General features: G+C 34.3%; 3 protein-coding genes across 5 annotated transcripts; 1 reads left to right on the top strand and 2 right to left on the bottom strand.

Annotated features, from left to right (window-relative positions):
- Positions 1 to 2,070: 2,070 nt before the first annotated feature.
- On the bottom strand, positions 2,071 to 7,542 carry LOC146904764 (putative disease resistance protein At1g61300). Its single transcript, XM_085727303.1, has 4 exons — positions 7,454 to 7,542; positions 6,307 to 6,612; positions 5,632 to 5,715; positions 2,071 to 4,989 (listed from the first exon to the last, which is right to left on the bottom strand). The coding sequence occupies exons 2-4, from the start codon at positions 6,596 to 6,598 to the stop codon at positions 2,195 to 2,197; spliced, it is 3,171 nt and encodes a 1,056-aa protein (XP_085583429.1). The 5' UTR covers positions 6,599 to 6,612; positions 7,454 to 7,542; the 3' UTR covers positions 2,071 to 2,194.
- A 3,883-nt stretch (positions 7,543 to 11,425) lies between these two features.
- On the top strand, positions 11,426 to 15,095 carry LOC146904765 (uncharacterized). 2 transcript variants are annotated; one of them, XM_085725073.1, is made up of 5 exons: positions 11,426 to 11,966; positions 12,052 to 12,166; positions 12,975 to 13,056; positions 14,566 to 14,617; positions 14,809 to 15,095. In XM_085725073.1, the coding sequence occupies exons 1-5, from the start codon at positions 11,598 to 11,600 to the stop codon at positions 14,869 to 14,871; spliced, it is 681 nt and encodes a 226-aa protein (XP_085581199.1). In that variant the 5' UTR covers positions 11,426 to 11,597; the 3' UTR covers positions 14,872 to 15,095. The 2 variants fall into 2 exon arrangements, 1 of the variants encoding a protein (XP_085581199.1); XR_015018348.1 differs by having other exon boundaries at positions 11,485 to 11,966; positions 12,975 to 14,328.
- Positions 15,096 to 15,450: 355 nt separating this feature from the next.
- Positions 15,451 to 21,823, bottom strand: LOC146904766 (proline-rich receptor-like protein kinase PERK8). 2 transcript variants are annotated; one of them, XM_085730311.1, is made up of 9 exons: positions 21,669 to 21,823; positions 19,995 to 21,352; positions 18,956 to 19,372; positions 18,629 to 18,715; positions 18,268 to 18,338; positions 18,039 to 18,115; positions 16,760 to 16,907; positions 16,077 to 16,238; positions 15,451 to 15,978 (listed from the first exon to the last, which is right to left on the bottom strand). In XM_085730311.1, the coding sequence occupies exons 2-9, from the start codon at positions 21,025 to 21,027 to the stop codon at positions 15,718 to 15,720; spliced, it is 2,256 nt and encodes a 751-aa protein (XP_085586437.1). In that variant the 5' UTR covers positions 21,028 to 21,352; positions 21,669 to 21,823; the 3' UTR covers positions 15,451 to 15,717. The 2 variants fall into 2 exon arrangements, with proteins under 2 accessions (XP_085586437.1, XP_085586438.1); XM_085730312.1 differs by having other exon boundaries at positions 19,995 to 21,823.
- Between the last annotated feature and the right edge of the window lie 4,746 nt (positions 21,824 to 26,569).

Consider the following 26,569-nt stretch of genomic DNA (forward strand, 5'->3'; position numbering starts at 1 on the left):
AAAATTGGAATGAGAAGGAAAAAGAAAAAAAAATGAAAGTGAGAAAATTGAATTTTCTCAAGAAAATGCAGTGGAAAATATCCTTCAAGGTGGATACCAAGTTTGCTCTGATACCATGTTAGGAAACATGGCATCCATGGAAGGAAAGAGAGAAATATAGAAAAGCTCTTTGTATTGATGGAAAATGATTATTACAATTGATGAAGTTATCCCACTATTGGGGTTATTACAAGTATATCTATACTACTACAACTAGTATCTCTAATAATAGAGAGTAATAATCATATTTTTTTGACTAAAACTAATCATAAGTAATCTTCTCAAGAAATAAAAACAATCATTTGTAGTAAAATAATAGTAGCAAATTCTATATTTTCTTGTAGTGTTATGCCATACTTGCTTAAATTAGCAGACTGAGTTCAGAGATTGATAGGAAATCATAAGTCATGGAGGCTCGGGAATATGCACTCTAAAGGGAACACATATACTTCATTGCATAGTACTCCCATTATTATGGCTAATTAATTTTGATTTATATTGATTTCCTAGTTGCAATTAGTGTTTATGTGGTTAACCTTTGATTTAGGAATGTAAATGAACTTGGAACTCAAAGAGGAATTATATATATTTTGAGAGACTGGGCGAGATGAGTACACAATAGATCTATGTAAATTGCTGAACTTCAGAAAAAAAATAGAAAAGTTTTGGTCATTAATAAAATTAGCATAGTTTTTGGATGTATGCTATTTGTTGCATTTACGGTTATTCAAGTTGCAGTCATCAAATTTTCTGACACATGATTTAACAGGTGTCTTTCAAGAAGCATCAATAGTTATTATTGAATGGCATTCCATCACACCATCACTTTTTTGCATTTTAATTCGTTTATTGAACTTCAGCCTGTATTCATTTTAGGTTGAGTACGACTCAGAAGCATAATTATTGATGAACACAATGTTATTCTTGATGTGAAGAAGCCGGAGTTTGATGTGGAATTGGATAAAATGAAAAATTTATTTGAAGATAGATTGAAGTCTAGATTGGTGGAAGTGTAGACAAAAGAAAGTAGAGTAGCTTAAGGAAACAGGAGAAAAAATGTGGAATGCTTGCAGGAAAGGAGCATGCATTGGAAAAGACAGTAGAGAAGCATAAGGAAAAAGGGAAAAAATGTGAGCCAAAATTCTATGCTTGCAGGAACATTGAAAGAAAATGAAGCTGACATGCAGAAGTAGCTTATAACAGAAAGAAAAAACTTGCTTTAGAGGATGTTATTTTGAGGAGAGTGAGTTAAACATTAGTAATTCTTGAGAGAAGTCTTGATGCAAGGCACATTGTAAAATTAAGCTAAAGCTTTTAAGATTCTTTCCGAGTAAAATAGTTAATGAAGTGCAAAGCTTGGATAATTTCAGAATTACAAAAATGATGGAATTTTACTTTCACTTCTTGTTAACAATACACAGTTCATTGAAAAATTGCATAGCCATAAAACTAGATGATGATTCCCCTTTGAGGAAGGTGCAAAAAAGTTTTAAGTAGAAAAAGTTTGGTACAACATGGTTGAATAGAAGAAAAACATTATCCTAGACTAGTTAAAGTATCCCAAAGTATATCAATCAACTCATGAATTTTCTTTATATATCCAAGAATGACAATATTTTATCTGTTTTTAACTATAATATATTTTAGAGAAAATTAAAAGAAAAAAAAAAAAGGAAAACAATCACAATTCTATAATGAGTTGATCAAGACAAAAAAGAGACTATAATGCATGGCTTTCAAAGTTCAAAATTAAAAAAAGAATTTTCTATTTCTTATTGCTAATAAAAACTTAAATAGCGTTATAGAAACTTAAAAATAAAAAGCTTGCAAGTATCAGATAAAAAGGAGTACCTTTCTAATTAATATAGTTTGATGCAAGAAGAAAGTCTAAGCAGTAAAGGCTGCATATGAACTTTGGTTAATTAAGTAATTTGTCTTATATCCAAGAATGATACTATTTGATCTGTTAACAACTATAATATATTTAGAGAAAAAATAATATAGACGAAAAAAGAAAAAGAACCACAAAAGTTAAAAAGGAAAAATCCAAACAGACATTAATACTATTTGATCTGTTTTCAACTATTTAATCTAATACTTATATTTTGTACAAGTTCAACCTGAAAATTCAAACAGACATTAAAACTTACACCTTTTAAGGAAAAATCCCAAAACAAGGGTTCTCGCCATCCATGAGCTTTACTGTAGGTAGCCTATTTAAGCCAGGACATGATGATGAGTAGACATGCAATGTCGGTTGTGAAGATCCACAACGTATAATCCCTTTGCACACGGTCTTCAGTTGTGGTAAACTACCTAACAAACGCAACATGGTCAACTTGGGAAGTGTAATGCTGGAATTGTCATCATCATCATCATTGTTGCTCACTGCAAATATCTCTTTCATTGAATAACAATCCCATACCTTTATTGTCTCCAGATTTCGAAGTCGTTGAACTAATTGTGGTGTAAACAACTTCTCTATCAAATTGCAAAAAGAAATAGAAAAGTGTGTTAGACAAGAGAATATGCCACTTGGTGACAAAGATTGTCTAACATCAAAAACTTCTTCACAGACAACGGTTAAACTTTCCAAACTTTGAAGTTCCAAAACTTCAAGGTTGTGAATCTTGGTGCAAAAGGAACAAGAACCAGATAAACAAAACAAGCTCTCCAGTTGTTGGCAACCATAAGTTTCAATTCTCCTCAAAGAAGAAGAAGTGCTATATGACAGAGAATCACATAAGCAAACCCAGTGACTATTTTGAATTATAAACAGACGTGTAAGGTCTTTAGGCAGTATGAAGCAGAAATGACCACAATCTCCAAATCGTATAGTCTTAGCTTCATGATCACCTGGATCAAATCTTATCAAATTAACATAATCGCCCCAACTCCAATCATGATATGCATTTACAAAAGTGAGATTATATGTTTTGAGCCCAAAACTAATGTCAAGCTTTTTTTGCATGTATTGGTTGGGATCTTTGCAGTCAAAGGCACCTCCTAAACATTCCAACATTTTCATCCTTTGAATATCTTCAACTTTAATCAAAGCATTGGTATGTCGGAGGTCGAGGTATTGTATTTTAGTCAAATTGGATGAAAAAGACCCTATATCCATATTCAAACTCTCGTTACTAGATAGATCAAGCCATCTCAAATTGATTAGCTTTTCTAAGCCTTGTGGTGCTTCCTCCATGGAAGTATTTGAAATGACCAATCTTGACAATGCTTGTAGTTCTCCCAATGGGGGTACATGTTTCAATGAATAACATCCAATGAGCACTAAAGAAATAAGAGACCTCAATTCACTCACAGAGTTTGGCAATGATTCTAATTTTTCATTGTAGGATAGATACAATATTGACAGAATATTCATATATTTGAAAAAACTCTCAGGAACATAACTAATGGACACTTTATTTATAATCAAGGTGGACAACTTTGGACAATTAGGTGACATGCCCTCTGGGATTTGTTCTATATCACAATACGACATATGAACCAACTCTAAATTAGCTGTCCATTCACGTGAGAGAGGTATCTCGGTCACACTCTCTTTGAACTTCACTATAGCATCCCTCTTACTCTCTTTCAATATATAGCAGGCCATATTTCTCAACATGGGATGTGTGGCTACTAAATCATCATCTAAACTAATCAAAGAATGGGATTCAAGCTTATCCAATATGGTATACCCTTCATCAAATATTTCTTCCAAACACATACTCTCATTTATCTGTCCATTGTCAACTAGCTTCATGATCAACTCATTTTTTGGAATCTCATCCCGACCCCAATCTCTATCCCAATCATCATTAGATAATAATGCACAATACAAAAAACAGTTTTGCAAGTTCTTTTCCATCAAATTATCAAAACTACGTTTGAATACTTTGAACACTTCTTCTTCCACCTCTTGTCCCATTTCAAATTTTTGAAGTTTATTGAGTGCATGCTTCCATTGATGAATGCCATAAACCCCTTTCATGGTTCTAGCCATCACGTTGATTGCAAGCGGTAAACCCTTAAATCTCTCTACAATACATCTTGCAATCTTTTTTATTTCACGTGGAAGTGTCCCAGCTGTTCCATCATGTCCGAGTTTTAGCATAAATAGTTTCCAATCTTCACATTCTTCATCTTCATCACTATCTTCAGATTCATATTCTTCATAGTAACAACTGAGAGGAAACATTTGTATTATACCCTTTGTCTGACAATCCATCTGGTGACATACATGTTTCAAACGTGTTGTTAGAATCACTTTAATGCCATTCACTTTTGGATGAATTCCCACCTTCTGCAAATCAATATATTTCCAAACATCATCCAAAATAAGAATTGATTTTCCCTTTTTCTTCAATGCCGAAGACAAGTTGTCAGCTCTAACTCTTTCATCATCTTCATCAAGCTTCAATCCTATTCTTTTTGCTATATCATGTTGCAATTTTGAGATGCTATGATTGTGAGAAACAGTGACCCAAAACACATCCTCAAAAGTTGCTTTCCTTTTTACTTCATCCTTCACGAGAGTTGCAAGTAAAGTTTTTCCTACTCCTCCCATTCCATATATGCCAATGACAAAGACTTTATCATCAACAAGTAGTTTCAACACTTCATGGACATTTTCATCTAATCGCCCCCCAACAAATTCAGTCGACAAAGTGAGAGGCTTACTTTCCTTGTGTCGTTTCATATTGTCGATCAAATTATTTATCTCATGAATGTCATTTAAGTTATTCATCTTATTTGCACTTTCTTTCATAACTTTTAAACCTTCCAGCCAAACATCAACTCTTCGCTTGCGCTTTTTACCCCGAGACTCCAACGATTGCAGCTGTTTTGCAATATCATTTTCCTCACATTCTAAATCAATAACCAATTGTTTTAATTGATCAATCTCACTCTCGGAAACACTTCTGTTACCACCGCTACTGTTCACACCTGCTCCATTGTGTTTGTATGTTATTATATAATAAAGCTTAATCATTTTTTTTTAAGGAAATAAAGCTTAATCATTTAAGTGTTTAAATTGTTTACTGGTTTTATATATGGGATAACACTTTAAAAAAAAACTCAATGTAGTTCTTTTTTAGCAACAAATTTAAAAAAAAAAAAAAAAATCAACGTACCTCTGTTTTTTTACTCAAAAAAGTCAATGTAAACCTTGTTTTTTTTTTTTTAATAAAAACCTAGGTATTATTATTTAATCGATGAATTTAACAAAAAAATAAATAAATTTTTAGTATTTTGTTTTTTAAAACTATAAAAATAAATCCATTTTTAGGCTGAATTCATCAAAGAAAAAAACAATGTTTTAAAAATATTTAAGAAAGAAATTGAAAAAAAAAGTCAATATACATTACTAGATGGATTTGATGAATTTCATGTTTGATTTATATATTTGATTGGGATTTTTAAAGGAATTTTTAGTGAATTAATGGATCCATGGATTGTTTTGATCTATAATCCATTACAATTCAAATCCATCCATTTATCATCCTTAATCTATGTACAACAAATTTGGACCACAGTTATTTTAAAATAGAGGAGAACTAAAAATGCACTTCATTGCAATAATTGTACCTTCAGATAAATTCATGATTTCGTTTTGATGGTTAAGTGAGCTTCTGGTATGAGTGCCAATCACATCTGGAACACCTTCGACCACTTTCAATAGAAGATAGAAATTGTCACAATTTTTAAATTTCAACAAAAACATGAAACAACGTGTTGTCACAAAATATAACGTTTGTAACGAGTTCTATGGAGAATCATGGGATGAGAGGGAAAATTAAGGTGATACACATATGAATGGTGGGAGCATATGAATGCATATTGAATTAGATTGAAAAAATTCATGATTTTCTTATTTATACAACTCAATAGAGTAACTAATTGAACCATGAACTAATTCCTAACTAACCAGATATTAATGGAATTTTTTTAATGACAAATGTTTTTTTTTTTTTTTTAATTGTGGTATTAATATTATCTCCCTTATCAGAATTGTTGGTATGTTAATTGTTATATTATCTCCCTTGTCAGAATTTAAACTCTGAATCTTAAACTCATTTAATATCTTAGTTTAACCATATGAGCTACATAACCCCCTATTACTAAAGAATATTAATTGAAATACTTTAACAAGTTCTTTACTAACTTTCTATTGTATGCTGTGCCAGCTAATTCATGAACTGAATATGAAAAGTAGAGGTGTTTAGAAGCCAAATATTGGTAAAAAAGTGATTTCTCATTTACCTTGATCATTGTTGTTATTATGAACTCCTTCATTACCAGCCACAGGAGGATAATTGGAGCATCGCACAGCTTCTGGTGGATTACTTGAAGTTGATGCCATATTGTTGTGAACTCCTTCATGATAATTGGAGCATCGCCTAATGCCTCCTCCTTTGCCATTCAACCCCAAGTGTGCTTCAATTCTTGAAGCTCCTCCACTATACTTATCATTGCAATAATTGCATTTCCATTTACGACCATTTTCTACTTCTGTAACGTGTTTCCGGCAGTCCTCGTTTTTTTTCCTACCCATTATCAATTTCTTTCCTAAACACAAATCCAAGGTTGAATTAAAATAACAGAATAAGCATACAATATATATCTTAATTATATACGTGCTTCTCTAGATAGTAAATAATGAAGAAAGTGTTATTTCTTTATTACAATTGTTACTTACTCCCAAATTTTGATTAGATATTTTTTAGTACTAATTTGATCTTTACCGACCGATATAATTTACAAAGAAAGATCTAGTTTATTTTCTTTTCGTGGAAAAAAATAGGATCTAGTTGAAAATTTGTGTACGATTAATTGGTTCTGATATCAGTTTATTTCCAACTGCATAATTATAATATGTTGCTTTTATTTTGACATTTATTTTTTGAAAATTTCTTTAATACCCTTAAGTTTGGTTGAATACCATTCTCATTCTCAGTAGTTTGAAGGAAAATCTAATTCAATCTAACATTCTCTAAATCTGCTATATAATCTCATTCTATTTTAAATTAAAAATCTAATACCACATAGTCTCTTTATACATCTAATATTATGTAAATGAGGCAACTCAGTTAAATTAATCATTCAGCTTAGCTACTCAGTATCCAATGTTTTTCAGATCAAACAATAAATAAATTAAAAAAAATTAATTTAAAAAAAATATGTATTAAATAATTAATTAAAAGAACATACTCTCTGCGATCTTTTTTATAAGAGATAAATTATTCAACAAAATTTGATGCAATACATCCATATTATAAACTAAATACATCAACTTTTATTGACTAATTTATAATATATAAAAAAAATACTATTATGAGTAAAGACTAAAGAGTGGATGATAAACCAAATTTCATTAAAAAAAGAAGAGAAAGAGAGAAGAAAAATGTACCAAAAACAAGGGCCTTCCAAAGGAGCAACAACAAACAAACTCTTGTTATCTCTAAATTTGTGAAGTGATGATATCAAAAACACAATGATGAATTATGAGGCTCTCAACAATTGGATTTTAAAGGAAGTGATCAGCCGTGGACCCCACAAAAATTAATACAAGCAGTGAAATTTACTTGCATATCACCTCCTCCATCATTTATCACTAGTATTTTCTACATGTAAATGTTCGATTGTGTATCTTTATAGATAATTAAAATTGTTAATTGATAATTAGATTCATCTATATATCTCCATTTATCATTAAATGGGACAAAACCGAAGACTTTGTGTAGAAGACTTCAAATGGATAACCTCTCAAAAATATTCAAATGAATAAATATGGTACATTATTTATTTTTATAAACAATATGGTCCATGCATTTGTTATCCTTTACTTTCAACTTTGAACAATAGGACCCACTGCATGTGGATGTTGTGCGACCAAAGAAAAATGCCGAAGAGAAATGACAATGTACAACCATTTTATGATCATTTTAATGATAATTTTTTCTTTTATATTTACATTATGTTTTTACTTTAAATCTCTATTGTTTTCATTTTTGTGTCAATATCTACTTTTTTTGTAGGTCTATGGTTATCTCATAAATTGTCATGCAAATGATTGTTCAAATAACACACCTCAATACACAAAGCAATTTTAAATTATGTAAAAGAAGTTCTAACTAGGGTTTCCCTATTCATATAAGTGGTGGGTTTCCCCATCACCTCTTGGTTTTCTATTCTTTCTTTTCGTTGTGTTTATGTTTGGATTTAGATCCAAATGTGGTTTATGTTGGAGGTTTGGAAAAGAGTTGATGTGTTGTTGTTGATGCCTTCACGACCCTTCACTGTCATAGCTTCTGATGCCTTGACACGTCCACCATCAAATCTACCGCCTTTTTCCCTCAATGACACATCCGCTCCTCCACCAGAAAATGCGTTCACGAAGAGAGCTCCACCAAAGCCACCATGGATTCTTGACATACTTGAGCACTCTATGGTGATGGTCGGATTTAAGCAAGTGTACCAAATCATTTATCAATTAATAAAGTGTAAGTAGATTATCATATCCACAGAGATTGTCGTTCAAACTAGGCAATGCGTGTTACTTATTTGGAAACAGTAAATAAAGCAGTAAAATAAAAGATAAAGGTGGGTTTTGTGATTTAGTCAGTTTGCAGTAGAGAAAAAGTTTAGGAGTTAACCTGTTTTTACATCTTGTATAGTACATTTATTAGACAAAAAAAAAAGACCAAACAAAATAGAATTACCCAACAATCCCTTCAGGTCAGAAAACATAACGAGATCTCGCGTATTGATGAAACGATCCTCAGTATACGGTTTCCCTTCATAATCGTACAAAGTTTTTCCATCCTTATCCACATGGATGTAGGGGTAAAGCTACTGAGATAAGCTCAAGACTTATCTCATAGTCAGCAGCCTCCTGGTCGGATAAGCATAATAGTAAAGATATTTAGAAGGTTGATATATGAAGTGATATTTACTCCAATAAAGATGGAAACGAGGGACCCTTTTAGGCACAAAGGTGTCGTCATTCTGGGCATGATTCCTCGTTTTCAGGATCGAGTTCGAGGCAACATCACTCTTTAGTTTTTACAAGGATGTACATGTCCTTAAAATTTTGGACATAATTAGTGAAAATATCAAAGAACTTGCGCCCCTGCCTTAGAGAAACCCAACTCCTACCTCCTTATTTTTCTGCCCCTCGTTGCAGGGAAAAAATAGAGAAGAACATATGAATGGTGTGGGTAAGCTCTAAGTGTTCACAGACGAGCTCAAATGCTTGGATGAAGCCAAAGGAGTTCAGGTGAATCTTAAAAAGAGCCAATTCCAACCACTTGAAGATCTCGTTTTGGAAGCCAAAAAAGGATAGTCTAAAACCCATGTTTTTGAAGACGACCTCGTAAATCAGAATCATGTTCTCCATGTAGCGAGAACAGATCCTACTAACAACGGTATGGAGGCACACTTCCCAACCCTCTCCACCTCGTGGATCCACATTGGTGAAAGGAACCTCAGTTGTGTCGGCGAAGGCATATATGGTGGGCGTTGACAAGGGTTCGTTCCCTATCTAAGACATATCCAATTCCTCAGCCACTAATTGAGGAGGATTTCCAGCCATATGTCGAACCTCGAAGGGAAAAAGAAGGAAAATGAATTAGACATTCAAAACTCAACTCTTCCTTGACCGATCAGTTTGATTTCGACGATGAAGACTTTAAACGTTCCTGGTGAACAATTTAGAGGGAAAGAAAAACGAAAAAGTTAACGTTTCTACAGTGGCACCACCGTTTACGGCGGCTTTACACCACTCACGGTGGCTTCAGGTGAAAACTCTAGTAGTGCAAGACCTCACATCACCATATTTTAAACAAAAACTATGGTTTAACAGTTGTGCTACAATTTTTCTACACATAAAATACTAAAAACTACCATAACCCACCGCTTTCATAAATTGGAGACTACCATTATCCATGTCTTCTATCCTAAAAGCGCATGTACTACAGTTCAAACACTTGAAATATGAAAAAGGAAGAAACAGAAAGAGGCAGGTACCAACCTGATAAAAATGGAGACAAGAAACTGGAAGCAAATGCGCTCTGCGAAAAAAGCTTGAAGGCGAAAGCTTGCAAAATCCGGTGGAACTTGGAAACAGATAGGGAAGCTTGAACAAAAGAGTAAAATGTATTATGAGAAACACTCGTGGCTTTTTATAATCCCTTCAATACGCTTCAAAACCCAGAGATATTGATCCAATACAACGCTTCACATGGAATTCACTTAAATGCAATGAAGCATCGACTTAGTTCAATGTTCTTGATATATACGACGAACCATAATGAATCCCTTAAACATCCAAACGTTAGGATTAAATCAACGATTGTGGTGGAGCCTCGAAAAACAATGTCGACATAATCAATCAAGGGTCTAAGTACTCAAGTGCTTTACTAGCCTTTACGTGTGGCATCCAGAAACCAAAATTCATGTCCATTTAGTCTCATCCTCGAGACACGCACATTAAATGCTTATAGGACAAGCGACCAACAGCCTGACGAGGGAATCAAATGGTCACATCACTGGCAAACCAACTTGGCGAGCAAAGGCAAAGCTTATCGAGCATTTTTCTAACAAACAAAGATACCTCGCCAACAAGCTAACACCTTTACGAGTGTCAACGCTCCCCTCTAGCATAAATCTATCTCATAAACAACTTATGCATCATGAGCAAGTAAAAAGCTCCTTCCGAGCACAAAACCGTTCTACAATATCCATCTCTGTGTGAGCACATTAAAACACTCGGTTCTACGCGAACATGATCCCTCAGCATAGTCAACAACTATGAGTACAAGTATCATACGAACAGTAAGTTTGACGCTTCTTTGCCCTTTTCTCGAGTTTAAGGTTTGCCCTCGCGTAAATTGTATCGCTCAAAGTCATCACTCTTATACAAGAGTAACGACTTGGGGGGCTACTGTTATAGACCGAGCAAAACGCTCAAATCAACACAAGCCAATCCCCGTGTTTGGGTCATCTACTATCACTTAGAGGTCATCTACTGCAAGTCAAGATCTTGAGACATGTTCAAACTAAACAGTAACGTCTCCCCCCACGTGCCTGAGAATCCCGCCATGACGGTTACGATTCCGTAACCCTCGAACACCACGGTGTGCCTTACAACAGCTCATGCGCCTCCTCACTATATAAGGGGACTTGACACGTTCCCCAAAGGTAGAAATCATTAAACCATAAACCCCATTCTTGCTCTTTAAACTGACTTTAGCGTCCGAGTGTCTGCAAGTACACACTTCCGCCGTTCCATAGCTCATAAACACCCATAACAACCGCACCGGACGTCATCATTCTCATCAGGTACGATTATATGTAATAATTAAAGTTTTTATTCTAATTGAGAGAGAAACCATATGAGATATACCTTAAATAAGATTATATCCAACGAATAAATGTCATGAAAAAAATTGTTAGATAAAGTAAATTTAGAGAGAGAGAGAGAGAGAGAGAGAGAGAGAGAGAAACATTAAGTTTGAAGAGTCTATGTTGTGCTGGGTGAAGTGGAGCATAAAATGTTTATGGTGTGTAGTTCTAGTAGCAGTACGCAAGTGCAAGTGCTAATATTGAACTCAGCTTCACCTTTGACTTCGTTGTCACATAGAAGAATCTATGCTCCAAATTCAGTTACTAAGGTTGTTGGAATTGGAAGAAAAAGAGACAGAAAATGGAATATTACAGTTAATAACAGTGATGAAAGTAATTCAGTTACAACAACTACCACACACTTTGATGATAACAACGTTGTAGATTTAGCTTCAACAGTGGTGAGAAATTTCTATGAGGGAATCAATGCACATGATGTGGATTCTGTACAATATCTTATCTCTGAAAATTGTGTGTATGAGGACCTTGTCTTTCCCCGTCCATTTGTGGGTCGTAAGGTATTTTAAGGAATTAAATTTATTTTAATTAAATAGTTAGAAGTTTATAAAAATTGGTTTTTTAATTACTAGTACTATTTTACAGGAAATTATAGAGTTCTTCAAAAAGTTCACTGATTCTACAAGCAAGGATCTGCAGTTTGTTATTGATGATTTGTCTATGGAGGAAACATCATCTGTTGGAGTGACCTGGCATTTAGGTGCATTACAAATTCAGTTTTTCTTTCAATCTATACATTTGATTTCTATATTATTTATAAAGCTTAATAGATACATACAAAGTCATTGTTTTGTCAAAAAAAATAAACAAAATTACAAAGCCATTATAAATTAGTTTAATATTGTTCCTGCATTGAAACACAAAGTTGATCTCCTGAGCTGGTGATATAACCCTCCTGCTCCTCCAAAGCAGTGAAGAAAGTACTTGCAAAGACACTCTGATGTCAAAGTAACTTAGAAAGTGTGAAAAGCAGGGTTTAAGTGCGATACGAATATGAATTGAGTGGCACTCGGAGCAAAGCCCCTTATTTAGTAGCAAGTTTTTGGCCTCCGAGTTGTGATACGCTCCAATCTTCTGACTGATTGTTCTGATTCTATTTATCCTGCTCTTTGAGCTGTTGAGGTTGTAATCAGGGCGGAAGTTACGATGCTGTTCCCCGATATCTGCCATCGGGGTTGTGCGCTTGGCTATTGTTCTTATCTGGAAGATAAGAGCTCAGCTAGTATCTCAATAACAGTTCTTCATGTGAAATTCTCATCCCACGCCTGGCTTTACTAGCTCGAGCTCATCTGATTGGGCCATTTTATTGGGTCTGGCCTCCATCTATACATATTGGACTTACTGACATCCAATGAAAACTCATCATATTGACATTTTTATTTTTGAGGGGAGAATTCGTCATATTGTTAATAAGTTTACTTTGTAACCACATTTTGGAAATGATTGCAAAGTATTGGATTCTTTTTGAGGTGTATGTAATTATTAACAACATTTGTTTATGAATGCAGAATGGAAAGGAAAGCCCTTTCCCTTTAGCAAAGGATGCAGTTTTTATCGTTTGGAAGTGATCAATGGCAAGAGACAGATCACGTAAGTAATTATTGTTTTGTGTTTGAGGTGCATTAACATGACGAGAGTAGCATGGCATGTTAATATTAATTTGCTCTGAAACTTGTGCTTGGTAAACTCTCTGATCATAGTATAAACATCTTATGAGATTTTTGTTTAGATGATGATTATATTCTTGTAGAGGCTAAAAACTGAAAAAAGTAGGTTGTGGTTTGATCTATTTAAATCTAAGTATGGGCATGTTGAGGGTTAAATCGGAAGGGTTGGGTGTTTGATTCACCGTGGTGGAAGAAGATAGAGAGAAGGGTGTTGAGGGGGCAAGTAAGGGTTGGTTCTCAAGATCAGTGTGTTTAGTCTTGGATGATTGGAGATATAAGCTATTTTGGTCGAAACCGTGGATGACTGGGTGTATCGTAAAGAATAAGTACAGTAGACTGTTTCCGTTATCTATGGACGTCAAAGTGGAAGACTATACAAATTATGCGGCATGTGATCAGTCATTTGAAGGTGGTTTTGTTCGCTTGGAAAACTATACAAAATCGGTTACCAGCAAAGGACAAGGAATAATTGGAGAGGACACTCATTTGTGTAGTGCAGGGTCTGAATTCGTTGAATCTGTGAGCCACTTGTTATTGAAGGTTTGATTTTCTCTAAAGTTTGATCCGAAATAGCAAAATGGTTGGGTTTGGAAGGGGTGTTTACGAACAATGTTAGTAGTCACTTGTTTAAATTTTCCAGGTGGATTCAAGGAGGAAGAGTGATTGAGCTAAAATTTGTAATAGTGTGGTTAGCGTGTATTCAGTCCGTTTGGAGAGCTAGGAATCAAGTGATTTTTCATGACAAAGGTGTTTCAATTGAAGCAATTCTTGAACAGTCTAAAATGCTGCCATGGAATTGGTTGCAAGCTAAAGCTAATAGTTGTATTCATTCTATTTCTCAATGGTTCACTTGTTTAGGTTTGGTGTGTAATGGCCGAGTGTTCTGGAACACCACTGTTTTTTTCCCTGCGTCTCTAGGTATATATGGTGGCTGTTTCTAGTTTGAGCATGAATTTTTTAGTAATTTGTATCAGTGTTCAGTTTAAGACGCTTCTGTGCAAGGAAAAGCGATTCTGTATGCGTTAATTCAATGGTATCTGTACTGTTTTATCAGTTAAGGTTGCAGATTTTGGCAGAATAGTTTATGGTAGCTTCTTCATGTGAACCTTCAAGCAATTTTCCCTCTGTTGTTTTGAGTGTCCTGGTATTGGTGCTTTATGGAGTTATGCATGTGTGTTTCTTTGCTATATAGCAGGTAGCAATTTCTAAGCATTTGAGTTGGGTGTAGCGTAGTTTATGTACCCAGTTTAACTTGAAGTTTCTTTACTCAGTTTAGTGGTTTGTATCAAACTCGTAATGTTCTTGTTCACATTCAGGCATTCCTTGTGCTTGAATGTGTTTCTTTATTACTAGTATATTGTCTTTATCATTTGCAAAGAAAAAAGTATCATTAGTTTAATTTCTTGATAAATCTTATATTTCTGATAAACAGATATGGACGGGACTGTGTTGAACCTGCAATCAAGCCAGGGGATGCAACTTTGGTATGTGAATTCATCCTTATCAGTGATGCTATTGAGTGCTTCAAAATTGTTATGCTATAATGCAGTACTGTTGTCTGAAAATTGTTTTTAAATTACATACTATCGATATTTCTTCCTCGGATTTTAGTGTCTTCTGATTGCAAAACAATCAAGCTATCAGTCTGATTTTTTTGGAAACAATTAACATGCAGGCAGTGATAAAGAGTGTGACATGGCTTCTTCAACGATTTCCTCAGTTGGCAGACCGATTATAGCAAAAGCTCTACGTTATTTTGGAAAGGGCATGTCCCATATTTCTCCTTTACACTAGTAGTATGTTGATTTGATTCTAGTTTGGATTATGTAACACATAAGATTCTCCAACGCAGAAAATGTGAAAGTGTTGTATATATTTATATTCAGAAAAGGAAAAGTTAAATAATTATGTAAATATACATAAATTTACTGATCAAGAAGTTATATGATTAAGTTATGGGAATATGCAGTGATAATTTCAAATGACCTAAAGATACTATTCCCTCCGGTCCTTATTATAAAAGAAAAAATTCATTTTTAGGTTCATTGAATATCCAATGTCTCCATTTTTTAGACTAGATGCATCAAATATTCAATGAACCTAAAAAGTGAGCTTTCTCCTAATTTGACAAAATGAGTAGTTATTTTTTCACTATTTTGTTTATTGTCAAAAATTGTTAGCCTAACCAAGCCAGTTTAGTTTATCAGTAGCTGTAGGCATCATTAACATTGCAATGCCAAAAAAATTACTAGCATTATGCTCAAAACAGGTTAGGTGTTGATCCATAGTTAGGGGTGCGTCTGAAATTTCAAAAGAGTTAAAAATTAATATCAAATAATTAAATTGATCTGATGACATTGTACGTGAGATACAGCTCTGTAATTTCTATTGGATTGAGTATTGGCACATTACAAATCACATAGATGCTAAAGCCGTCACTCGTCACCAAAATAGTATAAAGAATTAAAGATTTACAAATCAGTACACCACAGCACCTTGCCTAGCAAAATGGTAGAAATGCAACAACTTCACCAAGATATTACTGTGAATCACCGGTCCACCTATGTGCGTGCGCGTGCACATATTAAGCGTCATCTCGAAAGTTCCAAGACCTAGATTTATTTTGAGGAAATATACTTGTAGAGTCTTGGTCCCTAGTCCTATAACTACTTTGAGACTCATTAAGGAAACTGGAAGCAGAACTATCTTGGCTTCCAAAAGCCATCCTCCTAAACATTCTGATCTGTGCAGATTGCTGTGCAGAATCAAACACTGAACTCTGTCCCGGTATCATTCCGTTATTCAGATCTGAAAACTCGTCCATGGAATCGAAAGCTCTCACAACCTGGCAAGTGATGATGAACAAACCAAAGCACGCACAACAAAGTTAGTATCTTCAAAATCAAAACAATGAGTACATGGCATGACATGTTCTGAAATTACCTGACTCATCTTTGGCCTTTTAACTGAGGAGTGACGCACACAGGCCGCAGCAGCCTCAATCATCCTAAACATTTCGTTTCTATTGTAGTTCTTTCCTAATCTTGGATCCGCTAAAGTTTCAAAGTCCTCGCTATTGAGCGCTTCCATCAACAGAGGCCGAGCCTGAAAATAAGTTCAGTATTGTTATAATGAGCAATTTAATGTGCTTGAGACTCTATCCCTTCATTTGGATCTTTTGCATCACAACAACCTATAGAAAATCATGCGATCGAGTACTATTTTTAAGAAAATTAAATGCAAGATCACAAAAATATCCTTCAATATTAATTGAAATTTTAGTTACGGTGAACAGTAATACAGCATTGATAAAATTTCATCAAAAATTAGGAAAAATTTCTTGTCATATATTAAAACTCAAAATGGCTTCAGATAGTGTAACAAAACAGTTTTATAAGTTTCAAAATGGAACAAGATAGTCCAAAAAGTAGTTCCATCCACAGAAGTTGTTAAAGGTGTATGAGCATGTGAAAATCATACAAGCTCAACCATATCAAATCAAATAACAAAGATAGGACACTAAAACCTGGAACCTATTTTCAACATGTATGTCATCTAAATATCAAAAATAAGAATGTAAATGACAATAATAAGCAAAGAAATGTTACTAGAAATATGTGACTCACCCATTCAACCAAGCTCTCATCACCAATTGGCTGAGAGGCATCTACAGGCTTCCGACCTGTAATTAGCTCCAAAAGTACAACACCGTAGGAATATACATCAGACTTGTCAGTCAATTTCCCACTTGTTGCATATTCTGGTGCCATGTACCTGGCGATGGCGATTCCAAACAAATTACTCCATTAGATATACTCAGAATGGGAACAGTACATACTTGAGAATTATCAGTATTCAAATGATTCAATATTGGCGACAAGCAGCAGTCAGGAGGAGGGAAATAGAGAACGAAGAGACAGTGGGAAAGAGGTAAGCTACTTAAGGCCCGTTTATATTCGTTTATTTGTGCATACCTACTGGAATAAGCACCCGTGAGACTTTATAGAAGAGCTTATGAAAACAACTTATGACATGTCCATAAGTTGTTTTAGCTTATTTCCACATACTCTCTAAAATAGCTTATGAAAATAGCTAATAACTTATATGAAAACAATTTAATTTAATTTTATCTTTTATCATATGGTTTATGATAGAATATTATGGCGTAATTTGATCCATGTAGCCGACCCCACTTAGTGGGATAAGGCTTGGTTGTTGTTGTTGTTGTTGTTTATCTTGTATCATATAATTTATATATAAGCACTTATATGATATACGCTTATGCTATAAGTACTCAATTAAGATGTTCATCCAAACAGGGCCTTAATACATATGATGTATTATAAAAGCAGCCATTTCTTTAGTAATTAGCTGGATTAGTAAGGTTTATTGGGGCACAACCGTCATAGCGGCAAGATGACAAACTCTAGCATATAAATAGGAATTAGGGAGGGCAAAACAATATAAAAATATAGCAATCTGGTTTTGCGGTGCAATAAGGGAATTTTCCCTTAGAAAGTCATATTGACCTTTGAACTTCTTAATCTACTATTTGTCTTCATCCTAATACTTTATACTCTCGAGGTCATAAACTCTAAGATTCAGACATTGAAAAGGACTTAATAACATGGCATAATCGATAGCAGATTAAAAAACAATATGCATATAAGATAAACCTAAGGTTCTGATTAAAATTGAACAAGAAATCAGACAATGATCATAAAACTTTTACACTTATCTAGCAAAAAACAATAAAAATAACCGCTTTAATAGGATATATGTAAGAGACCTATCCTTATTTTGATAGGCAGAAAAAATAATAAAATTCAAGGGAAACAAATATGATTCCGTATGTAAACACTGAAATACGACTCAAGCTATACTGCAAACAGAGGTTTAACCTACCCAAAGGTTCCCATTACACGTGTAGTAACGTGTGTGTTTGAATCCAAAGTTAATTTCGCAAGCCCAAAATCTGAAACCTGTTTGCCAAATCATATCAATAAAACAAAAAAGTTCCAATTAGAAAAAGTGAAACATCAAATTGGAGATGCTCAACATAAGCTGGCATTAAAGAATGATTCAACTTACTAAACATATAATATTTAAAGAAAAAGTTTATGAAGTGACTTACAAGAGCTTCAAAGTTTTGATCGAGAAGGATGTTTGATGACTTAATATCTCGATGAATAATGCGTGGATGGCCTGAAAAATAATCAAACAGAAATAAGAAGATGAATACAACATGCTATAAAAACCAAAAAGATCAAGCTTAAAAAATGAGCCATTCTAAATTTGCAATTGACAATAATAGAACCACCTATGATGCATTTCACTTGTGGTTGAAAAATATCTGAGGAATTCTATGAGTGTAGTTTAAAGAAAAATAAACATTTCAAAAGAAAAAATCTAAGCTAAAATGAACATGTAGTACCATTAAAAACTCATGTCTTCTTCGAATAACTACACACTTGAGGGAAAAAGAATAAACTTACAATCTTCATGTAGGTAAGCTATTCCACGAGCTGCACCAGCGGCAACCTTAACTCTGATTGGCCAATTCAGAACGGGTGCATTTTCATCTGTAAAAAAATTAAATTACTGGTCATGTTTTAGATCAAAATTTAGATGAACCAAAGTCCTCAAACCTAAAACATGGACTTAACAGTTTATTTATGGGAGCTTACTGAACAACCTACTTAGATTCTAAAATTCAAGCAGAGCATCAATGTTGATGATAATTATAAATACAATAATAATGAAATTAACAAGGGAACAATATAATTCAAACACAACATCAGTATCGTAGACATGAATCTTACCGTGTAGATGATAATGAAGAGTATTGTTGGGAACATAGTCGTAGACAAGCAATCTTTGATGTTCAGATATACAGTAACCAACCAAAGAAACTAGATGACGATGATGTACTCGACTAATAGTCTCAACTTCTGCTCTGAATTCACGTTCCCCTTGTCCACCACCAATTTTAAGTTGTTTCACAGCTACTTCTCTCCCATCTATGAGCAAACCTTTGTAGACACAACCAAAACCACCTTCTCCCAACATATTCTGTTCTGAAAATCCGTTTGTAGCTTGGATAAGCTCTTCATATGTGAACCATGATCTTGAACTATTTACACCACCTGGTTCTGACGGTGAATACACAAATTCACTACCATTGCCACTCCCTATAAAATTGGCTGGAGACTGAGGCTGAGGCTTCAAGAACAAGGTACCTATAGGACAATATCAAATTTTAAAAACCAATATTGTAGCAGCCACTTACACTTTTAATAGTCATTGAGTTTCAAAAGTTACGACAAACTTGTTGAATTTATGTAGTGGCTTGCCATTGCCAATCAAGCATAATGCAGATAAATTCCATAATTTATCAGAAGTGAAGTATAACAAGAATTATCCATCGTAATCATCTAACATTTTTCAAACCAAAGACACCTCAGATGAGTGAAAACTTTGTTCTTTTGGAAGGGCTAAAAGTACAGAATTGAGATTCGAACCAATAAAAAGCTGCAAACTACAGAAGATAGCAAGCTATGTTGTAATGCCTAACAATTGTCAATATAGATATATGCAAAATCAAAATAATGAATCTCATGTTATAAGAAAAGAAATTGGTGTTGACTTCTGATTTTGAGTCTATATTGAATATTTAACAATCCTTCAGTATTCATATTTAACAATCCAGTGTATACAAGATTATCTAATTTGACTGTATGCAGTGTTGATAAAACCCTTCAGTATTCATACTCATAGCAAATAATCTTGGTGAATAACAAACAACATGAAGAACTAAAAAAAGCATTCATTGCTAATAGTTTTCGGTGCACAATGTAATACCTGAATTGTGAGACGAGGTAAATGGGGAAGGTGCAGCATAATCAGCTATCGGTCCTTTTCCCTTCTTTTTCTTCCGTACATATAACACAGCCATGACAAGAAGGCTGATGACAACTAAACTAACAACGACTCCAATAGCAACAGCTCCTCCGGTATTTAACCCTCCTGAATTTGAAGGTGCATTGCTTGTGGCTGCATTACCAGAGCCATCAACAGTTGGTCTAGCAGTTGGTTTCTCAGCTGGAATAGATGGCAACGACACAGTTGGACCACCAGCAGCAACTGTTTCGTTCCTAGGAGGACGAGGCAAAGAAGCTGCAGGAGGTGCTGCAGATCCTGAAGGGACTGCACGTGGTGGTGCAGATTCTGAAGGGACTGAAGGAGGAGTTGATGGCAATGTAGATGGAGGTGGAACAACAGTAGAAGTGGACGGTGGTGGAACATCGGTAGAAGGGGAAGGAGGGGTATGAGAAACTGATGGAGGAGGTGCATCATGTGAAGGAGGTGAAGGAGTGTTACTTTTTGGTGGCTTTGCTTGTGGTGTAGGAGGAGGAGGTTTGGTAGATGGTGGCTTTGGTGCCGGAGGAGGAGGAGATGGCGAAACTGATTCAGAAGGAGGTGGCTTTGATGATTGAGGAGGAGGGGAACCAGCTGATGGAGGTGGTGGAGACAAATTAGGAAGGGCAGGTGAAGTTTCAGCTGGAGGAGGTGCAGTGGCAGCTGGTGTAGGAGGTGGTGATGTTACAACTGGTGGAGCTGACGATGCAGGAGGCTGTGACGTTACAATTGGTGGAGGTGATGATGCTGGTGGTGGAGATGTTGGTGGCGGTGTAGTCGACGGTGGAGGAGGAGAAAGAGATGGTGAAGGAGGAGGAGTTACTGGCACTGACGTCGACAAAGGAGGAACTGAGGGAGGTGGTGTATTAGTTGTTTGATTGGACTGAGAAGAAGTGGTAGGTGGTAAAACAGCAGCGCCAGATGATGGAGGCAATGCAATAGGAGAACCATTTGGAGAAAGAGGGATTGTAGCCATCACTCTACCAAATCTTCCACAACAATAACAACAACCTAAGTCTTATCCCATTCAACAGAGTCGGCTACATAAATCAAACGACGTCATAATGCTTTATCAAATACCACTCTACAAAATCTTCCCTCAACAACAACAAAATGCACTATCACTCATTACATACATTCCAAAACCCTTCAACAACCTTCAAAATTTTCCAATATTTTTCTACAGAAACACATTAATCACAAACATTCCAGATCACACATCAGATTTCAGATCAACTCAATTGGGCCCCGCCAGTGGACAGTGGGATTGATCGCTAGATTAGTCCGTACTGGACCGGATACTGAGTTTTCAAAAAAAAAAAAAAACACAGATCAACTCTTCTACAAGCAATGTTGAATGGTAATATCTCTTCACATAAAACAACCCAATTACCAAAAAATTAAAATTTTAACAAACAACAAGCACAATTTCAAAACCCACAATTTACTTTCAAAAAAAGCTAAAATCTTTATAGTCTACACAACACTAAAAGCAAAAGTGAAAATTCACAATATCTAGAAGAAAATGCAGCATACCCAGATCTCAAACACTGAAATATTAAACAAAAAATTGTGAAGAAAGAGTGGAAAAAGCAATATGGTGACAGTGGCACGTACAGCACGAAGAAAGACAGCCCACAAAATGTGCAAAAGAGAACGTGGAGACGACTTTGAGAAGGAGAATGAGCTTCACTCTCTCTCACACCACATGCTCGTCATTCACATTCACATTCACATACAGTGTGAAAAAGGCTGTGTTTGCAATTGAAAATGTTAACACGTTTAATCATTACCCATTTTATTATGTTGCTTTTACTTTCCTTTTTCTTTTTTCCTTTTCAAATGGCAAAATCTATCCATCCATTATACAAAAATCATTTCCCATAATTAACCTTGATTAGTCTCCCAATTTTTTTTATTTGATGGGCTTAATTGTAATTTTTGAATAAAAGTTATATATTTATATAGAGAGAGTGAGACAGAGAGAGAGAAATTAACAAAGTAAAACAAATACTCTATTTTGATAATTACACATGCAAAAACTTAAAAAAAAAAATTAATGTATCTAAACATAAATCACTTCACTATCAACTCAATTTTAACCATAATTAATTTTACAAAATTTAATAATTTTGGAATCAATTATACATTTTGTGGAAGCAAAGATACACTTAGTACTCCCATGGATCACTGTTATAAGGAAGAAGAAGAAAAAAAATATTTAGTTTCATTTGATAAGTGGTGTATTTTTATCTTAGACTAGAAGTGATCACTTTTTTTTTAGTAGATAGACGAAATAGCAAAGTCATTATAAACTCACACACACAAGTGGAGGTACCGGGGTTCGAACCCCGGTCATGGCATCCGGCCTAACAATTTCGACATTTTTGCCAATTGAGCTAGGACTTCTGGATAGAAGTGATCACTTTTAAGTATTTGTCAGTTGAGCTAGGACTTCTGGATAGAAGTGATCACTTTTAAGTGTAGAAGTACCTATTTTCAAGATAAGATTCTCCGAATTGAAAAAAAAAACACGATGGAAATAAAATTCACAACGAGCGCGATGTAAATCTTTAGTGCAAATATAAAAATAAAAAAAATCATATCGGGAACTAAAAGCACTTTTTTTATTTATTATATCGAGATATAAAAATTTGTTTCCTCAAATATAAATACAAATACGCAACAAGAGTGATGCAAATATTTAAAGGATTTTTGCATTAAAATAACAAATATTTAATATAAATACTACATTAATATTAATAATTTAATATAAATACTACGTTAATATTAATATTTTGAAAATGATATGAGTTTTCACTGATATAAGCATATAAATTTTGGGATGAGTGTGGTGCAAATATTAATCGGATTTTTGCATTAAATATTACATTTGTGATGTTATTTTGATACTCCCTCCGTCTCAGTATTATTGACGTTTTAGAAAATAAAAAAGGTAGCAAAATAATAGTCGTTTTGTGTTTTCTATGCATAATTAAATCACTTTTTCCAACTTTGCTCTTCATGCCTTTTACTCCTCCTTTATCTGTGTGTGCTTGTTTCCTTTTTGAAAAAAGTCATCTTGAGCCATGTGTGAAGTAAGTACTCGGCTGCAATTATGTTGACAATGTTTACACCACCTTTGTAATTAATGCCTTAACGCGACTTTTAATTTAACTTTAACTAAATGTGACTTTAAATAATAATAAAAATAAATAGTTAGGTTAGTTTAGTAAAATTAGTATGTTTGTTGACTAATTTATTACATTTCTTAATTTGTATGTAAAAATCTTAAACGACTATTATTTAGAGACGAAGGGAGTAACATTCTAGGAGGTTACATTAGTAATGTCATCTTGTAGTTCAAGTAGCGGCTCACAATGTACTTTTTTGCTACAACTTCTTCAGTGTCATACTTCCTCTCTAGAGCATTTCAAAGCTTTTTTTTTTTTTAAGGAAGAGCATTCCAAACCTAATTAGTAGTTTCGCAACAACCGTAGTAAGTATTTTATAAATCGAGCGTTAACTCATAAACTCGTCTGAGTTTATAATTTTGTGGCAAAAACGTGTTAACTCGGAGGTAAACTAGGTTTTTGGTGAAATCAAAATGTTTGCCGAGTTTGACCGAGTTAACACATGTTAAACTTGGTAAACTCGACCGAGTTTATGAGTTTACGTTTAAAAAAACCATTTTTTTTATATTTTGGTCCATTTTTTTGGGCCCATTTTCTTTCAAAACCCAATTCTTTTTTAAAGTTCAAGGTACTGAAATTGATGTCGAAGTGAATTCATGTCATGTATTTGGAGATGAAGACACCGATGATAATGATGTTATGAAACTTTAGAAGGATTGAACTTTTGAAAAAATTAAATAGTTTATTTTTTGGATAGGTTTATTAACAACTTTAGAAATTTGTTAAACTTGCTATTTTGGATGATTTTTTGAATGGTTTAGAGTCTTATGAAACTAATGATTTTGCAAGTTAATTTTTTATTTTGATGCTAAGTTGAACATAACTCTTTATTATGGTGGTTACCATGTATACATTGTCTTTATAATTAAGTCATATTTTACACTATTGACGTATTTGCAATATTATATTAGTTTACATATGTAATGTATATAATAAATTTTACATAACTTTAATTTTAGATAAACTCGTACGAGTTTACAAATCGAGTTTACGATTTGAATTTACATAGGTAAAACAAGTTGAGGAAAACTCTCGAGTTGTAAAACTTTGACTGTAAAAATCATACAAATCTTCTATGAGTCCATTCAGAATAATATTTTGTCATAATCAACTGTACTGTAATTTATAATATTCAACTTTTTAAACAAATATTTCAAAACTTGAGATCCTTAAAGAATGTTTCAATAATACTCTTTTTTTTGGTAATGTTGCATATTTTATGAATTGTCTCAATCAACTAAGTTAAGCTCACGAGGACTCAATAACACTCTTTAACACCATTAAATTGTTTCTCTCATGTGTCACGGGCTTGTTATGACACTACATGTAAATTTTGGAAACTAAAATGAGTGTTTAATCTTTGAAGAATGCAAGAGAACTTTGTCCATATACACCCGTGAAGAATATTTTTGCTTGTTACCGCAGGCTGGCAAACATTTTAAACCACAAAAGCGTGTTGTCTTTTTCCATATGTTGACAAGGAAAAAACTAAACGGTGGCTAATTATTTAAAGAAGATTTTGCTCTTATTAACTAATAGGTTTTTATATTTAGCTCAACTCATCCATAAAAAAATCCTCAAGTGAGATGAGTATCGGTTTCACTTATAAATAATAAATAATTGTTTAGACTATCTTCCATTTGATGTGTGACTCTTTAACATAACTCTTTGGTGTGTGGATAAAATGGTGGATGATTTAATAGTAGAAATTTGATAATAGGTTGTCTAACATATCTTGGAGGAGAATATGATACCATCTTATAAGTTGTGGTTTGGTTTAACAAAATCCCATAAAATCAACTTTTAAGATGAGGGTTGTCACTCTTTAAAAGCTCTTGTCAAGAGACATATCTTTCCTTTGCGGGACTTGGATATTTCCCAATACAACCCTCACGTCCATCAATATTAGGCTTTGATGCGTGTATATAAATGGTGGGTGGTCGGATCGATAGATTGTGTTACCATATTAATTTTTTTTTATTTCATTTAATTGATCCTTACAAAACCATCTTGTAAAGTGAGAGGTGACACTCTCAATAACTCGCATATATAATCCTATCTTTTATATGTGAAACTTGAGGTTTTTTCAAATACAGCTCCCCTTGTCCAACACCATTGGGCTTGAGTAGTTTATATGGTGGGTGACCCGATTGTTATGCTCTGATACAACAACAACAACAACAACTATTTCATATTTGGTCCATGTCATAGAGATTCGACAAAGTTTTACGTTGGTTGTCGAGGTCTGACACAACCTTCTCCTTTTACCCGGGATTGGGACCTGCCTTGGCAGGATTTGATATGCTCTGATACCATATTAAAATTTGTGGTTGAGGAAAATTCATTTTCACAAAACAGGCTTGTGAGGTGGAGATTACCTCTCCTTATAAACATTTGATGATATTTTAGCTATGTTTTTGAGTCATTTTAGTAGAGTTAGAGGTCATTTCAGAGATAATTTGTAGGCGTTGCTTACAGATTTAGGGATATTTGATATTGTTTGAGACCATGTGATTCTATTTCTTCTCAAACCGGCCCTATCCAGTTAGGCCTAAAATAAGCTATTCGAAACACCCACTTGATAGGGATATGAGCTTGCAGCGGTCAGACCGCCAACCAATCTGAAACGTCTCATTCCCATTCAAGATGTAACGCTCGACGGTTACATAGCCCGTCTTCTATAACCATCGACCAACGACATTCTGCCATCATTAGAAGAATTTTATCCTTCACATATTTAAAAGGACTCAAATAGTCCTCCAAGTTACGATCTTTCGACCCTGATGGTGTATGGGACAAAGTATTGGGAAGTGCCTTAAATCGTATCAAGTAATAAAGAATTAAGTTTATCGTCTCCACAGGGATTGTCGTTCAACTCAGTATTTAGCTAAAGTTATTAGAAAGTAAATAAAAGAGAAAAGATGAAAGTGGTTGCAAGGTTTAAATTAACTTGCCCAATGCGAGATTAGGTTGGTTTGATTCAGATGCGTAACGGAGATTAGGGAATCCTTGAATCCCCCATCCGTTTTGTTGGAATTAACTTGGAGTAAATTCAGTTCGATCATCCCTATTTGTGTCGCTTGTGTTTGTGGCAGCGATTTGTCTCAGTTTTCTTGCGATGATACAAACACAACGTCATCTAATTTCAAATCATCAATCTTTGTTTTTGATCCCAAAGGAATATTCACTAGGTCTTCCTTTGTCGCAACACCAGAGTCAAACACCAGAAACAACAAAATTGAAAAGAAAAATTAGAATCATAACCAATATAGAATCAAAGGAAAAATGAATTCTTTGAAAAAGCGATTTTGGATGAATTCGCTT

The sequence above is a fragment of the Medicago sativa genome, chromosome 7 (genome assembly GCF_051527215.1).
Source record: "Medicago sativa cultivar Bolivia chromosome 7, Bolivia_mono, whole genome shotgun sequence".
In the NCBI taxonomy this organism is placed as follows: Eukaryota; Viridiplantae; Streptophyta; class Magnoliopsida; order Fabales; family Fabaceae; genus Medicago; species Medicago sativa.

Coding starts and splice junctions, on each gene's coding strand:
- LOC146904765 (XM_085725073.1), top strand. CDS start 11,598: ATGTTTATGGTGTGTAGTTCTAGTAGCAGTACGCAAGTGCAAGTGCTA. Junction 11,967..12,051: donor GTCCATTTGTGGGTCGTAAG/GTATTTTAAGGA, acceptor ACTATTTTACAG/GAAATTATAGAGTTCTTCAA. Junction 14,618..14,808: donor AGCCAGGGGATGCAACTTTG/GTATGTGAATTC, acceptor ATTAACATGCAG/GCAGTGATAAAGAGTGTGAC.
- LOC146904766 (XM_085730311.1), bottom strand. CDS start 21,027: ATGGCTACAATCCCTCTTTCTCCAAATGGTTCTCCTATTGCATTGCCT. Junction 19,373..19,994: donor TACCTCGTCTCACAATTCAG/GTATTACATTGT, acceptor ATTGTCCTATAG/GTACCTTGTTCTTGAAGCCT. Junction 16,239..16,759: donor ATGAGAGCTTGGTTGAATGG/GTGAGTCACATA, acceptor ACTTATTTTCAG/GCTCGGCCTCTGTTGATGGA.
- LOC146904764 (XM_085727303.1), bottom strand. CDS start 6,598: ATGGGTAGGAAAAAAAACGAGGACTGCCGGAAACACGTTACAGAAGTA. Junction 5,716..6,306: donor TAATAACAACAATGATCAAG/GTAAATGAGAAA, acceptor TTCTATTGAAAG/TGGTCGAAGGTGTTCCAGAT. Junction 4,990..5,631: donor AATCATGAATTTATCTGAAG/GTACAATTATTG, acceptor ACAATGGAGCAG/GTGTGAACAGTAGCGGTGGT.